The sequence below is a fragment of the Palaemon carinicauda genome, chromosome 16 (assembly GCF_036898095.1).
Source record: "Palaemon carinicauda isolate YSFRI2023 chromosome 16, ASM3689809v2, whole genome shotgun sequence".
In the NCBI taxonomy this organism is placed as follows: Eukaryota; Metazoa; Arthropoda; class Malacostraca; order Decapoda; family Palaemonidae; genus Palaemon; species Palaemon carinicauda.
Window position 1 is genome coordinate 32,174,568 of NC_090740.1, and position 17,120 is coordinate 32,191,687.

At 37.8% G+C, this 17,120-nt stretch overlaps 2 protein-coding genes across 2 annotated transcripts; both read right to left on the reverse strand.

Annotated features, from left to right (window-relative positions):
* Positions 1-839: 839 nt before the first annotated feature.
* Positions 840-2,894, reverse strand: LOC137655243 (uncharacterized). Its single transcript, XM_068389128.1, has 3 exons — positions 2,333-2,894; positions 1,689-2,211; positions 840-1,356 (listed from the first exon to the last, which is right to left on the reverse strand). Exons 1-3 carry the CDS (start codon positions 2,892-2,894, stop codon positions 840-842), a joined length of 1,602 nt encoding a protein of 533 aa, XP_068245229.1.
* Positions 2,895-3,016: 122 nt separating this feature from the next.
* On the reverse strand, positions 3,017-3,751 carry LOC137655244 (uncharacterized). The gene has a single exon (XM_068389129.1). It carries the CDS (start codon positions 3,749-3,751, stop codon positions 3,017-3,019), a length of 735 nt encoding a protein of 244 aa, XP_068245230.1.
* Between the last annotated feature and the right edge of the window lie 13,369 nt (positions 3,752-17,120).

A 17,120-nucleotide genomic window follows, 5' to 3' on the forward strand; every position in this document is an offset into this window, starting at 1 on the left:
AATAAAGGATTTTGTTTGGACTGCTCTTTTGGACCACGATTGTTGATGACCTGGCCTGTAATTGATTGTGTTAGACTGCTCATTTGGATTGCCCAAGCGTTGATGACCTGGCCTGTTTTAACAAGATTACGTATGATGATGATGATGATTATGATGGCAACACTCACGACCCAAATCAATTAATGCAGTTGTGTTGATATTTGTCAGTGTTGCGGTTGCTACAAAGTTGTAGTTTGGGGGCAATTAAAGACTGTTGGCCCTTATGTGGACGAAGGTGTCCACTCAAAAATATATATATTAATTGCGTTTGTATTTGGAGTTGAAGGGAATTTTTAGCTTTAAGTTTTGTTTTTCATGGGGTTATTTGAATGTGTTTTCTATATATAGTAAGTTAAGATTGTAGTGCTAAGTGTGATTTTTTTTGGTTATGGAATATGGTTGGCGATTTTTTAGTATTAAGTGATTGTTTTGGTATCAATAAATATAGTTTTAAGGTTATGGTTTGTGTTTATGTCCTTTTTGTCTAAGAGTCTGGTTAATGATAAAGTAAGGGGAAAGTTTGTGCAGAGGAGACATTTGTCTGTTTAGTGTGATTCAAGGGTGTGGGGGTTGTTATTGCAACATCCCGCCACATCTCCATGAATCTGTTTGGTTTCACCACTAACATTAGGTTGTGATTCTTCACCCTGCACTATTGTGGAGTTTATAAGTGGCGAGTGGATTTCCAAAGGAACCAATTTGGCTATGGTACGCTTACTTATAGATCCATTGTACAGAACATCCACTACTCTTATGATGTTTTCTTTATCTGGATACAATTTAACAATACGACCTAAAGGCTACTCATGTTGCGGACCTGGCTGTTCAACAATAACTACGTCCCCTAAAAGTGGAGCTTTATCCTGATATGCTTGTGAGCCACCGTAATGTTTCTCACGTAATGCAGTTAAGTATTCATTTCTCCACATATTTTCAAAGTGGTTAAGAATAACAGACACTTGGCTGTAACGTTTATTGAATTCACTATGATCCAAAAAGTTTGGATCTTCTTGACTATCTAGCACTACTGATGGCATAGGATTTATGATCCTACCACACCATAAATGAATTGGGGCAAGAGGTTTGATGGGAGTTTCTGCATCTATGTAAGTTAAGGGACGATTATTCAATTTACACTGAATTTCCTTCAACACAGTTTCTAATTCATCTGCATTAACTCTTTTCTTGAACAGCACCTTTTTTAGACAGGACTTGGTTAGTCCAATGAGGCGTTCATAAAATCCACCCTGCCAAGGAGCACGGGGTTCAACGAACCTCCATTGTATATTATTAACAGCCATATATTCCTTTACATCTCTGCATCAACAATTGATCAAAAAATTTGGCACTGGCCAAGAAATTACTACCATTGTCAGAAATCACAGTGACAGGGGCAGAATAGATAGCACAAAATCGTCTAAAAATATTAATGAACGTTAATGCACTCATGTTACATGCTAACTCTAAATGAACTAGTCTTGATGCAGTACATGTAAAAAGTACTATATGATATTTATGAGGTTTACCATCTTCAGTTTTGGTAATGGTAATGGGACCTGAAAAATCAATGCCAGTATGAAAAAAGGGCCGTGTAAATTGAACTCTTACAGCTGGAAGTGGAGGAGGACCAGGGTAATCAAATCTCCTACCTTCGAATTCTCTTACAATTTACACAATGTCTTAAGAACTTCTTAATGGTTGATATCACCTTTGGTATCCAATATTGTCTGCGAAGATAGGACAAAGTTTCTTTAACTCCACCATGCAGACATTTTTCATGAGCAAAATCAATTAAGAGACTAGTTAAATGACTCTTGGAAGGTATTAAGACAGGAAATTTGGTACTCTGGTCTAAATTAGAATGGTGTAGTCTACCACGACTGTGAATAAGACCAGTAGACTCATCATAGTAAAGACCTATATCTTTAATAAATTGCAGTTTATCCTGCTCAAGACCGTTCAATTCCTTCCTAAGGGAGGCATAAATTCTGGGATAATGTGTATCTTGAACATGTCTGATCCAATACACAAGAGGATCGACTAATCTAATACCAGATTTAACACACCCAATGAAATTATAAACAATTCTAGTAACATTCAACAACTTCCTAAGCGATGAGTAGTTACTATAATCAAAAATAGGTTCTGGAATAGGCACTTCAGGAACAATCTCTGAAACAATTTCACAAATCATTACTAAAAATCTCTGTTTAGGCCATTTTTTCAGGACAGGATAACCATGAAGGTCCATGGGTCCATAAACGAGACTTACAAAACTGAGCAATACTAATACCCCTTGTTAGGAGATCTGCAGGGTTCTCTTTAGTGGATACATATAAAAACTTGAAAGAGGATCCTATTTCCTTTATTTGAGCTACTCTATTTTGAACGTAGGTAATTTTACATTTATTATTTTTAAGCCATTGAAGAGCAACTTCTGAGTCTGACCAAATTATGACTTCTTCAATAAAGAAATGATGAAAAAGGTCTCTGATACAGCATGCAAATTGAGAACCTAGCTGTAATGCCGTTATTTCTAACTGAGGTATAGTACGAGTTTTCAGTGGAGTTACTCTGGCCTTGCTAGCTACAAAATTAGATTGATTGTTATTACTGAGATAACAAACTGCACCATAGGCAGTAGTACTGGCATCTACAAAAACATGAAGTCTATAAGAGTCTCCCATCCAACAGATACATCTAGGAAATTTGAAGGTTGGGAGCTCTGATAATTCACAAGCCAAAGTAATCCATCTGTAAAGAAATGAAGGTGGTAATCTTACATCCCAACCAATATTTTCTTTCCATGCTTCTTGAATTAATATCTTCCCTTTAATCAAAATAGGCACACACATACCCAAAGGGTCAAAACAAGAAGATACAAGAGACAGTAATTGTCTCTTCGTAACATACTGTAATATTTCAAATTTACACAGATTTACAAATAATGAAACCCTTGAAAGTTCCCAATTTAAACCTAATATCTTGTCCACAAGTGGAAATTCCAATGACTCCTCTGGTTTATATGATCCTTAAGTAATTTTGAATTACTGTTCCATTGTCTCAGATTCATTCCTGCCTTACTCATTTCAACATTGGCCACATCATATAACTCCACTAACTGCTGTTCATTATCAGCATTGTGCTGAAAATTATCCACATAAAAACTAGATAATAAAACACCTGAATAGGGTGAATGTGATATTTGAAAGTGATACTGTAAGGTCATCTGCAATACAAAAGGGCTGCAAGTAGCACCAAAGAGAACCGATTTAAACCTATATGTTTTTACTCTACTATTTTCGTCAAATGGATCTTCTAACCACAAAAATCTAGTAAAATCTCTGTGATGCTGTTGCAATCCAATCTGCAGAAAGGCCTTCTCAATATCTGCTATGCAGGCAAATTTATTCATTCTAAACCTGACTAACAAATCAAATAATTTCTCCGTTAATGACGGACCGGTCATGAGACAATCATTCAATGATGCAGAGGATTTACTCGGCTTTGCACTACAATTATACACCACTCTAAGGGGTGTAGTGGAGGAGTTCTTTCTGACTGCATGATGTGGAAGATAGTGGGTGTTGGGACTTATTACAGGAGTTTCAACCTCCTCAATAAACCCCAACTTTAATTGCTCCTTGATTATGTTATCATAACATTTCAAAAAATCTGGTTGATGCTGGAACCTTTTTAGTTGATTATACATTTGACCTAATGCTACATTATAATTAGTTGGGAGAAAAGGATGATTATGCTTGAATGGTAATTCCACCCAGTATCTTCCATTTCTATGCAAAACAGTAGTTTCATATTTTGAAATAGTTTCTACATCACTTGGCGAAACTTGTGAAGGAATGATTCCAACCACATCAAGATCCCACCATTTATGCACAGGAAGAGTATCGTCAACCACGAAAGAGCTTATTGTGCGAGGATCAACCAACAATGGAGCCATAAATTAAATAGCCACCTGGAGATTCAAGTAAATCTACATTATTCACTTGTCTCATACCTGATAAATTATATCCCAGGAAATCTGCACCTATGAGCATCTTTATATTGTCAATCCTATCTGATTCTATATCGCTATCTGCAAGATAATAACCTATCCTATCAAGATCTCTCATCGTGTCACAAAGGCCAGGAGTTATTATCGGTTCAGGCATATCCTTCACAACAATCAGCGTTACTCTCTTTTTCCTATTTCCCAAAGAAACTACAGGGTTAACAATCTCATAATCCCTGGAATCACCCATACCATCAAAACTATTCAAAATCATATTTACAGTAGAAACTGTTCTGAGGCTTAACTTATTGGCCAAATCTTTATGAATGAAGGAACGTTGACTTCCACTATCAAAGAGGCACCTGACTGAGATTAACTGACCATCTTCTAATCTAACAGTTACCATTGCAGTAGGAAGAGGTACACTATAGTTTTGATGAGAAGACTGTTTATGAATTATAGACACTTGATTCGTTGTTACAGGGTCACCCTTCAATTTATCACTGTTAATATCCTTACTAGTTACTGTGGACTTACCAATATTTGGAGTACCAACTGAACCTGGAGAATTAATACAAAGGAAAGAATGATGTTTCCCTTTTCTACAATGAGGACACATATTAAGAATGGTGGCACACTCAGTTGATTGATGTACCTTAGTACATTTAATACATCGATTCAATACCTTCAACATTTCCCTCCTAGCATTTAGAGAGCTATAAATCGTACAGTCAAAGGGTCTATGTTTTCCCTTACAATATATGCAAGAATAATTAGTAAGTGTAGTGTAAGTACCTACAGTATTTGAACCCTTAAATGGAGATGAAGATTTTGCTGGTGACTGGAAACGAATTTTATTGACTTCTGGTGTTCCCTTATTAGCATTCCCTTTATTTTCATGTTCCATAAAATTTAATAAGTGTTGAAGACCTTCCTTTATCTGACTTACACTAAAGTACATGGTTTTATAAAGACCAAACATAAAATCTTCTACCTCTTGGTAGTTTTAACACAATAAGTTCCCTCAATATCATCTCATTTGACGACACATCAATCTCAGAATCATGACCTATTTGCATGAATAAGTTCTCCAAATCAACCTTAAAATCAAATATTTCACTTCTAACGTATTTAGGCTTCCCTAAATTAATCAAAGACCCAAGTAAAGTTCGCCTTATCTTCTTTGGATCACCATACATTTCAGTTAGCGCCTTAATGGCATCACCATAATCAGAAGCTTCACCCTTAAAACCTGCAAGTAGCTTTTGAGCATTGCCCTTAATACATTGGGTTAGATATACATATTTAGCAACATTACCCATGTCCTTCTTTAAATGAATAGATGTACTAAATTGATTCCAAAATCTAGTCCAATCTAGAGGGTCTCCTGAAAACTCTTTCAATTTTATTTCAGGTAACTTTACCTTAATCATAGAATTAGTACTACCATGCGGATTACTCTGAGAGATTGGGGAAAATTGTTTCATATACAATGACAGCTTAAGTTGAATCTCATGATATTTATCTTGGAGGTCAATATGTCTAGCCTCCCTCTCATCATGACCACTTTCATCAATATATTTATCAACAAATATATCCCATCGAGATTCATAACTGTTCCACCTTTTCTCTAAAGAAGCACTTTGAAGTTCCAAATAGCGAACCCCTGCATCACTGGTTAGGGCATCGGTCATATACTTTAGACCCCGCGTGATATGACCACGCAAGCTGGCCAGTGACCTGCATTCAGCCTCCATTGTCATATCTATAGCAACTTTTTGCACAATAAACATATAATAAATATCTAACCAGAATTAGGTTAGGTAATCACAAATTCAAAGAAAATAAATATATAATATTGAAGTATATGAAAGTGACATGATGATTGCCAATAATAGAAAGGGTTGCAAAAAAGACGTTAAAGAACCAACTATAGTATCCGGTTCGAAGGACCATTTTTAATCTTACTGTGGAGGAAAGTTGGATAATTCAACTACACAATAAAATAAAAAGAATTAATGTTACTCGGATAAGATGGAGGATAACATTTCCATTAGGCAACTAGTAAAAGGTGGTGAGGCAAATCAAAAGTGTCTCTTTCACATACCTCACAATGCTGAGAAGATCAATCGAATAATTTTCACATGTCATAATGGGAGTAAATATATCCGCATTTATCCTTCAGGAAAAAACCCAATTAAGTAATCGTTCCTGAAAGAACAAAACATACCACAAAGCATCATGCAAATAAAACTTATATAAATTTGGCATATATTAAATATTGAAAAAATAGAAAGAAATCCCACCCATTACAGTCCTCGAAGGGAAAATCAAAGCAATACATAAGAGTATAATAAAATGGAGAATTAATTGTAGGTTACTTTGAAAATGAGAGGTTGATTAGCTTGATACTATAAATATATACTTTATTTACATATTAGTCTTATATAAGAACTGCAATGAGTCAGCAAATAAAAATATTGATGGTAACCTACCGTGGCCCCCTTTAGGGCCGATAATAGTCGCACGGGTATTAGTCTAACAACCACACTCCTAGGCCTAACCTATTAGACTACTAACATGAACTATGCATTACTAATAGTCATAAAATGTGGGTTAGTTTAATCTAACCCAAGATCAAACGATCATATATGATATTGGATGCTCGGCAACAATACCGTACCATATAGCCTAAATCACACTACTGTGAAATAAATAAATGGCCTCTAGAGCATGTAAGCCATCACAACTAGAGGTATGTACTATCCTCAGATGAAGACACTATGCTATCAACTAGAATAGATGACTATACCGAACAGGCCCCCCATATATACTCATCTATCCCCTAACGTTAATATAATAAACTCGGCGTGTATTCACTGCTAAAAAACCGGGCGACAACAGGTGCCAAATAAGTCGAGATGTTCTCTCGGGCACGTTTGTAATAAGACGACAAAATTGTCGGGATTGCTCCCATACCTTAACCCTTAAGCCAATGTTTGTATTTCTCCCATACCTTAACCCTTAAGCAAATGTTCGTATGTTTAATACAATTGTGAAGAATTTTCTTCACTCTTCTTCTTTCAATCGTATTTTTAACTCCTCTATTAATACTATAGATATCCCTTAAACGATCTCTCCTACATTCAATTTTCTTTAACGAAAAAAAGGGAAGACTATTCTAAACTTAAACTTGTTGACAGTGGCGCAAGCCATGCTCGTGACGTCACAGCGTATATACGCCCAACAGAGGGCCTTAGTAGTAACCCCGGCGTATGTTGGTTCTTTCTTTAAAGTACGTGGGTCGAGATTAAATTCCTAAACTTAATTTTGATCTAAATTTCAATACTGCCTGGTCAGTGAACCTGTGCACCTCTGGCTCACCCCTCTCCCAAAACGTGACTCACCAAGGAGTTCTGTGGTTGCCGGCTGGAGACAGTGAAGGAGTGGAACCTGGAAACCTATTGCTACAAACGAAGATTCTTGGGGTGGGCCAGTAAAGAGTGCAAAGTGCAACCAGGTCAACAGCCATCACGGGCATAGGACTAATCTTCAAAGGAGTGCAGGTACTACATCAATGGCCATAGTTATTCCCCCATTATTTAGCTTAGACTAATTTTAACTTGATAGGGAACCTGGCTTTTACACTATTCGGACTGTGTGCGGTGGGATTGTGTGTAAATATTTTTCCATTATTATTTCTTGCATGGAGACTAGCACAGTCTCTGGGTCACATGGGCCACGTGTCCGACCCCATTTTGATTTTTGATTATTGCAGACCACGTGTCTAGCCCATCATTTTTATTATTTTGAATTGCTTTTAATTTGCATTTCTTTTCTGATATTTTTGTGTTGTTAAGATGTCCGTTTTGTTTTTATGTAAATTTGTGAAATAAATCAATATTAGGTTAATTAAACCTCCTTAGTATTTTTGCTCCCTCATTTATTTAATGTTTAAACTGGGAATATTTGAAGAGTAAATCTAAGTAAGTCTATAGGTGGTAACAGCGAGGAACTTTACATTAATATATTTGCTTCGAAGGTAAAGATCCTTATCTTTAAACTTTTAAACTACTTTACATCACTGCTCCCATTTTGGATTTTGTCTAATTACATTAACGTAAAATACCTGTCCAGCATCTCATTGGGGTAGCTGGGACGGAGTCGGAACAGAGCCTGAGAATGAGATGACTATAGACCTGACAAAGCTAGAGTAGGCCATAAATTATTGCTAATTCTACGTGTGGAGTTCTCCGGCCTCTGGACAGTAAATTTTCCCCTTTTGTATTTAAGAGTGAAGGTTAGTAAATTGTGACAGTAAAGTATTAGCAGGGCGTTTGTGCCCCGAGAGTAAGTGCTCATTATCCTCCCCTGTTGAACATTATGTAACTGTCATAAGGAGACATTCCCGGACTAAGTTCCCACTCAGAACATAAATAAAAAATTCTCCACAACAATTATGAAATAAATACTTGGACGTAAGGTAGTTAACAGGGGGGACATTTCTAGATGGAGAAAGATAATGAATAACAATATAATGATACAATAACTGGATTATTAATATCTTCAATAACAAGTTATTCTCTATACAATTAATGCTGAAGTCGAATCAGAACTCCGAACACAACTTCCAACAAAAGAAACATGTTTTCAAGGAAAACTTGATAATTCTAATGAAATAAGAAACATCCTTATATTTTTACAATAATAACAAACTCCAATAATGAAATAAATCTATATTTCAAAGATTAGATATATTGGAAATCAAAGAACACGAAACAAAATAATGGAGACCTTTCATGTGACGTCATCAGACGACTGCTAACAGCAGAACTGATTCTGATTGCTTGAATGTTCTCTGCAGAAAGACTAGAATTTGTCGTAGGAACTTCGCTTTGTCTCGGATCCGTTCACCCACGTGTTGTGGCGGAATCCACTTATACCAGAAAGCTCTAAGCTACTTGAACTAAGGTTTTGTTGTTCAGACGCCCGTGTATACTGCTCAACTAGAGCGCCGGTGTACTCGTTCTGTCAACTCAATTTGCTAAATAAGCATCTAATTTGTAACATTTTGTAACTTGGTCTACCTTCCTTTGTGTCGTTTACCTTCCCTAACCAACCTTTCTAACTAACGTTCCCGTATACCTAGCACGTGTCCTTGTCCTAAAGAGCGAATTGGCGCAACAAAATTTTAAGTCTTCTTACGAGTAACGTAGAAACTTAACACCAAGTCCGTTTCATTCCACGTGTTTGTTCCGAGATGGCGGATCTTGTTTACACCCCAAACTAAGGGTGCGTAATTGTTTGCTACCGTAAGTAAATTATTGCGTGTAGTTCTTTTAATTTCCTTTAGCGAGGATATTTTTGTTTTACCTCCGCGAGAGGGCACTTAAGAATCTAAGTTGTGGCCTCATGCACCTATCTACAATTTGAATAGTTCAGTGGTCGCCTTAGTGTGCCCGTAATTGTGAAATCGTCAAAGCAGTGTCAGCCTCGACCTGTTATTTTAACTTTTAACTTACTTTGCATTCATAAGCCCATGTGCTTTCTAATGTTTTACTTTCAAGTAACTTAATTCAATCATTTATCGCCAGGTGCGTATATAATTCATTTTGGCAAAGTCTTTAACGTCACGTGACCTGGGCATCGTCTGCTTTGTTGGACCCGGTCACTTTGAATTTTAAAGTAATTTCATGATTTATATGTTTTTTGTCCATTTAACTTTTTCCTCCCATCATGAGTAAATTTAGATGTTCAATTGTCACGCTAGTAAATGTGTAAAGTTTCATTTTTACATTTCTTTTGAAAATTCAGTTACCCTTTGTTTGCTTTTACAAATCCGTTCATCCAACGTGGTCATTCCAAGATGGCGGACTTCATGTTTAACGTAAACATCCCTCCACCGCCTAAGGCGGAATCGCTCAGCCCCGAGGAGATTAACGCTAGGCTTAAGGAACAGGAATTAACATTCACCTTTGTTTGTGAGGACGCAGACCTAGCACTTCATGCTCTCGCTTCTGTAGATTTTCCCAGCATGGGTCCAGAAGCCGAGCTTTGCAATTACAAGAATTTTTGGAGACGTCATTACGACCATCCCATTGTTAAATTAAATTATCCCGTACTTGTTGCTTGTTCAAGTAAAGTTGAAATTGCTATTAATAGCCTAATGACTCATCCTAATTTAACTATCAAACCTAATCAATCTAATTCTTCTTCGAGTGCAACACCTTCAGTGACACGTCCCTTAAATGTAACTTCTAACGTCTCGCCAGTAAAGCATTATGTAATTAATTTTGCATCAACTCCCCAACATGTTCAATCTTCACATTTCAATACCATGTTGCCAACACGGCATACAATTAGTAATTTTGTATCATTCCCACGTACTCCGTCCTCATCTCCAAACCTTAAGCCGCCAGCGTTTGATCGCCCTCAACCCACTTTGTCTTTGCCGCCGGTGACACTGCGTCCCGTAGGAAATACCATTCATTGTCTTGTCATGGACCCCCCCAGGTGGTAGCGCAGATACCACACAACTTAACTGTGTGCGTGATGGCCAGCAGAGGCCTGTAACGGTAAACTCGCTCATTAAACTCGTACCATTCCACAGACCAGTGCCCACGTTGCCTGATTGTCCTATTCTTAAGCCCGTAACTTTCGCTCCAACCCGAGTCGACGCTAAAGCATCCATGTCGAAATTTGAAACCCGCTCTCAGAATGAGGCGCGTGATCGCAAGGTTAAGACCTTAGCAGTTAGAAAGGAACCTTGTGCACTGACGGCGGATTTAGCGAAGGTCACACAGGTAGACCTAGCACTGGAGCTTAGAGCCTGTTTACAAATCACTTTGCTTGAGGATAACGGTACATTGAACGTTATTCATTATTTTCATTCAGTCATATATGACGTCACATTAAACTTTTATTATTTTTGTCAAGTCGTGCAGCAGCATTTTCCAGGCTAATCCCATGCTTTAACTTCGAAGCGTAAATGTAGCTTTTGCCCTGACAATTTGTCATATTACTACAATCTCCCTGACATCCTTCAGCTCGTGCTGAATATAACCTTTACTTTCAATGCTCCCCTTGCAAACGTTTTTCTTAAAACCGACATCCAAGACTTTCCCAGTCAGAAATACGATGTCCCCATGGACCTAGTTTGTCTCGATTTATCATTCAGGCTAGTGCCAAACAACTTTTCACCTTTTAACGCCGAAAAGGATGTAACCTTTCTCCTCTTGTCAGGCGACGTGTACAAAGTTTTCATTACGCCAATAATTTTATTTGTAAAAATATTTCATGTAAAACATTGGGTGTCAGATTTGGATTGGGATTCACCTCCATAATTTTTAATTTATCATTGGCTGGACTTGTTGCTGAACTCGACCGTTATTGGCTTACGTTTTGTTTGCTCTATCCGTACCCCTAGGGTGGGAAGAATTGAGTACTTTTAATCGTTCTATTATTATTGCATCGTACGTTTAAAGTTAAAACTGATGATATGCTTAACTTAACGCTTCCGTGAAGCATTGCCTGCGGGTCCAATTTTCCCCAAATTCATGTGAAAGCATAACTTTTCACTCGATTGATTTCAATTAACGTTAACAGCGTTTTGTTAACTTTAAACGGACGTTGATGTGAAGAACAACTTCACTCATCATTCAGCCAGTAACCGTATCTCGCTCATACTAACAAGTAGTTGAATCACATTTGCCGGAACTAACCCCTCTCCCTTTTTTCTCCCCTTTATCCCCAGGGTGTGAAGAATTTTCTTCACTCTTCTTCTTTCAATCGTATTTTTAACTCCTCTACTAATACTATAGGTTGTGAAGAATTTTCTTCACTCTTCTTCTTTCAATCGTATTTTTAACTCTCTTCTACTAATACTATAGCTATCCCTCAAACGTTCTCTCCTACATTCAGTTTTCTTTAACGAACATCGGGAGGACTATTCTAAACTAAATCAAATAAACGTGTTGACAGTGGCGCACGCCATGCTCGTGACGTCACAGCGTAGATACGCACAACAGAGGGCCTTAGTGGTAACCCCGGCTTATGTTGGTTCTTTCCTTAACTACATGGGTCGAGATTAAATTCATAAACTGAAATTTAAATATAAATTTCAATACTGCTGAATTAATGCACCTTATATTTCCCGATACCAATTAAGGTTTGTTAATTTTAAGATGTATGCCCATCGCACCAGTCCATTGCTAATTCTCATTTTAACTATTAAATTTTAGCAAGCCAGAATAGGTAGGATTGCTGTATATATAAACTTCCTTAGAGCAGCAAGATTTCTCTAAAGTATTTAGTACAAAATCCTGCCTCCTCTGCACTCCTTGCAACAATACATTGCCCTGTCCTGAAGTCCCGATATGGCACCCCCAATGGATTACCGCGCGCATCATGACCGTCACTTGTTTGGCAAGGTGAAGCCAGGTGATCTCCTCGACCTTAGCGTCGAGCCCATTCAACTAGAAGCTGTCGTGACCGACTGACCGGCCCGGTCAGTAGTTAATCCGTGCAACTCTGGCTCACCCCCATCCCCCTCTTCCAAAACGTGACTCACCAAGGAGTCCTGTGGCTGCCGGCTGGAGACTGTGAAGTAGTGGAACCTGGGAACCTTAATTACCACAAACGAGGATTCTTGGGGTGAGCAAGGCAAGAGTGCAAAGTGCCAATTAGTGCGACGCCCAGGTCAACAGCTATCACGGGTATAGGACTAATCTCAAAGGAGTGCAGGTACTACATTAATGGCCATTTAGTTTTCCTCCATTTTTTCTTAGCTTAGACTAATTTTAACTTTATAGGGAACCTGGCTTTTACACTATTCGGACTGTGTGCGGTGGGATTGTGTGTATATATTTTTCTTGGATATTAATTTCTGGTTTGAGACTAGCATAGTCTCTGGGTCACGTGGGCCACGTGCCAGACCCCATTTTGATTTTTGATTGTTGCAGACTACGTGTCTAACCCATCATTTTATTATTTTGAATTGCTTTTAATTTGCATTCTCTTTATTATTCCATTTTTGTGTTGTTAAGATGTCCGTTTTGTTTTAATGTAAATTTGTGAATAAATCAATTTTAGGTTGATTAAACCTCTTTAGTATTTTTTGCTCCATCATTTATTTAATGTTTAAACTGGGAATATTTAAAGAGTAAACCTAAGTAAGTATAGGTGGTAACAGCGAGGAACTTTGCATTAATATATTTGCTTCGAAGGGGTAAAGATCCTTATCTTTAAACTTTTAAACTACTTTACATAACTGCTCCCATTTTGGATTTTGTCTAATTACATTAATGTAAAATACCGGTCCAGCATCTCATTGGGGTAGCTGGGACGGAGCCGGAACAGAGCCTGAGAATGAGATGACTATAGACCTGACAAAGCTAGAGTAGGCCATAAATTATTGCTATTTCTATAATATATGGATGCTTAGGTAGGAAGTTCTATTAACCATAATAATTACCTGGAACAGAGATGATAAATTGTTAGTAATTATTTCTCAGCTGATCCCATCTTCGTCGATGTGTGCTTGATGGATAATAATACGTTGGTATTATTAAAATACGTTTAATGTATAAAAGACTACATTATGAACTTCACTTTGTGACAGCTGACTCTCAAGTGCATATGGAGCGTCTTACACAAATCTCATAAACCAAAACATTGCTAAACAAAAGAGCATCGCTCTGAAAAGACTTAAATCCTACTCCAGTACAAATCATAAAGAATCCTATCTTATCTGAGGTAATCAACAAATGTTTGAATCCTAATACCAAAACAAATCATTACTCTTATGCATAAAGCATAACATGTCTTATTCATGCAATATGATGCAATGTTGCGCAATACCTGAAACACTTGAAATAATATAGTACATTGTTACAATAATACATAACAATTTCTACGTGTGGAGTTCTCCGGCCTCTGGACAGTAAATTTCCCTTTTGTATTTAAGAGTGATGGTTAGTGATTTGTGACAGTACAATATTAGCAGGGCGTTTGTGCCCCGAGAGTAAGTGCTCATTACCCTCCCCTGTTGAACTTTTATGTAATTGTTATAAGGAGACTTTCCCGGACTAAGTTCCCATTCAGAACAGACATAAAAAAAATTCTCCACATAGGTATCCCTTAAACGTTCTCTCCTACATTCAATTTTCTTTAACGAAACATAGGGAGAACTATTCTAAACTTAAACTTGTTGACAGTGGCGCACGCCATGCTCGTGACGTCACAGCGTAGATACGCACAACACAGGGCCTTAGTAGTAACCCTGGCGTATGTTGGTTCTTTCTTTAAAGTACGTGGGTCGAGATTAAATTCCTAAACTTATTTTGATCTAAATTTCAATACTGCTGAATTAGTGCATCTTATATTTCTCAATACCTATTAAGGTTTGTTAATTTTAAGATGTATACCCATCGCACCAGTCCATTGCTAATTAATCATTTAAAATATTATTTTTTAGCAAGCCAGAATAGGTAGGGTTGTTGTGTATATAAACTCCCTTAGATCAGCAAGATTTCTCTAAAGTATTTAGTACAAAATCCTGCCTCCTCTGCACTCCTTGCAACAATACATTGCCCTGTCCTGAAGTCCCGATATGGCACCCCCAATGGATTACTGCGCGCATCATGACCGTCACTTGTTTGGCAAGGTGAAGCCAGGTGATCTCCTCGACCTTAGTGTCGGGCCCATTCAACTAAAAGCCGCCCTGGCCTACTGACCTGCCTGGTCAGTGAACCTGTGCACCTCTGGCTCACCCCTCTCCCAAAACGTGACTCACCAAGGAGTTCTGTGGTTGCCGGCTGGAGACAGTGAAGGAGTGGAACCTGGAAACCTATTGCCACAAACGAGGATTCTTGGGGTGGGCCAGTAAAGAGTGCAAAGTGCAACCAGGTCAACAGCCATCACGGGCATAGGACTAATCTTCAAAGGAGTTATTCCCCCATTATTTAGCTTAGACTAATTTTAACTTGATAGGGAACCTGGCTTTTACACTATTCGGACTGTGTGCGGTGGGATTGTGTGTAAATATTTTTCCATTATTATTTCTTGCTTGGAGACTAGCACAGTCTCTGGGTCACATGGGCCACGTGTCCGACCCCATTTTGATTTTTGATTATTGCAGACCACGTGTCTAGCCCATCATTTTTATTATTTTGAATTGCTTTCAATTTGCATTTCTTTTCTGATATTTTTGTGTTGTTAAGATGTCCGTTTTGTTTTTATGTAAATTTGTGAATAAATCAATATTAGGTTAATTAAACCTCCTTAGTATTTTTGCTCCCTCATTTATTTAATGTTTAAACTGGGAATATTTGAAGAGTAAATCTAAGTAAGTCTATAGGTGGTAACAGCGAGGAACTTTGCATTAATATATTTGCTTCGAAGGTAAAGATCCTTATCTTTAAACTTTTAAACTACTTTACATCACTGCTCCCATTTTGGATTTTGTCTAATTACATTAACGTAAAATACCTGTCCAGCATCTCATTGGGGTAGCTGGGACAGAGTCGGAACTGAGCCTGAGAATGAGATGACTATAGACCTGACAAAGCTAGAGTAGGCCATAAATTATTGCTAATTCTACGTGTGGAGTTCTCCGGCCTCTGGACAGTAAATTTCCCCCTTTTGTATTTAAGAGTGAAGGTTAGTAAATTGTGACAGTAAAGTATTAGCAGGGCGTTTGTGCCCCGAGAGTAAGTGCTCATTATCCTCCCCTGTTGAACTTTATGTAACTGTCATAAGGAGACGTTTCCGGACTAAGTTCCCACTCAGAACATAAATAAAAAATTCTCCACACGAGTGGTCCTTCGAACCGGATCTTTTACCTTTGACTTGTGAAGCATTAGCGTATTTAATCAGCTTGATTAAGCATATAGTAACTCGCTATATCACTTACCCACACTCACACAGCCAGTTTGTCGAATGTGTAATGCCCAGACTTTAATTGGGAAGAGAAATTTGTAATCATTATGATCTTTTTGTATCGACCACGTGTTTAAGGAAAGAGCTACGTAGCCAGGTTAATTTGTTGCTTGAATGTTCTCTACAGAAAGACTAGAATTTGTCGTAGGAACTTCGCTTTGTCTCGGATCCGTTCACCCACGTGTTGTGGCGAAATCCACTTATACCAGAAAGCTCTAAGCTACTTGAACTAAGGTTTTGTTGTTCAGACGCCCGTGTTTACTGCTCAACTAGAGCGCCGGTGTACTCGTTCTGTCACCTCATTTTGCTAAATAAGCATCTAATTTGTAACATTTTGTAACTTGGTCTACCTTCCTTTGTGTCGTTTACCTTCCCTAACCAACCTTTCTAACTAACGTTCCCGTATACCTAGCACGTGTCCTTCTCCTAAAGAGCGAATTGGCGCAACAAAATTTTAAGTCTTCTTACGAGTAATGTAGAAACTTAACACCAAGTCCGTTTCATTCCACGTGTTTGTTCCGAGATGGCGGATCTTGTTTACACCCCAAACTAAGGGTGCGTAATTGTTTGCTACCGTAAGTAAATTACTGCGTGTAATTCATTTAATTTCCTTTAGCGAGGATATTTTTGTTTTACCTTCGCGTGAGGGAAATCTCATTTTTGTTTAGCCTCCACGAGAGTGCACTTAAGAATCTAAGTTGTGGCCTCGTGCGCCTATCTACAATTTGAATAGTTCAGTGGTCGCCTTAGTGTGCCTGTAATTGTGAAATCGTCAAAGCAGTGTCAGCCTTGACCTGTTATTTTAACTTTTAACTTACTTTGCATTCATAAGCCCATGTGCTTTCTAATGTTTTACTTTCAAGTAACTTAATTCCATCATTTATCGCCAGGTGCGTATATAATTCATTTTGGCAAAGTCTTTAACGTCACGTGACCTGGGCATCGTCTGCTTTGTTGGACCCGGTCACTTTGAATTTTAAAGTAATTTCATGATTTATATGTTTTTTGTCCATTTAACTTTTTCCTCCCATCATGAGTAAATTTAGATGTTCAATTGTCACGCTAGTAAATGTGTAAAGTTTCATTTTTACATTTCTTTTGAAAATTCAGTTACCCTTTGTTTGCTTTTACA

Excerpts from the sequence above, each read along its gene's own strand:
- LOC137655243 (XM_068389128.1), bottom strand. The coding sequence starts at position 2,894 with ATGTGTGTGCCTATTTTGATTAAAGGGAAGATATTAATTCAAGAAGCA. Across the intron at positions 2,212-2,332 it reads TGCAGATCTCCTAACAAGGG|AGATTGTTCCTGAAGTGCCT; the intron begins GTATTAGTATTG and ends AAATTGTTTCAG. Across the intron at positions 1,357-1,688 it reads AATTGTAAGAGAATTCGAAG|AGATGTAAAGGAATATATGG; the intron begins GTAGGAGATTTG and ends TTGTTGATGCAG.
- LOC137655244 (XM_068389129.1), bottom strand. The coding sequence starts at position 3,751 with ATGTATAATCAACTAAAAAGGTTCCAGCATCAACCAGATTTTTTGAAA.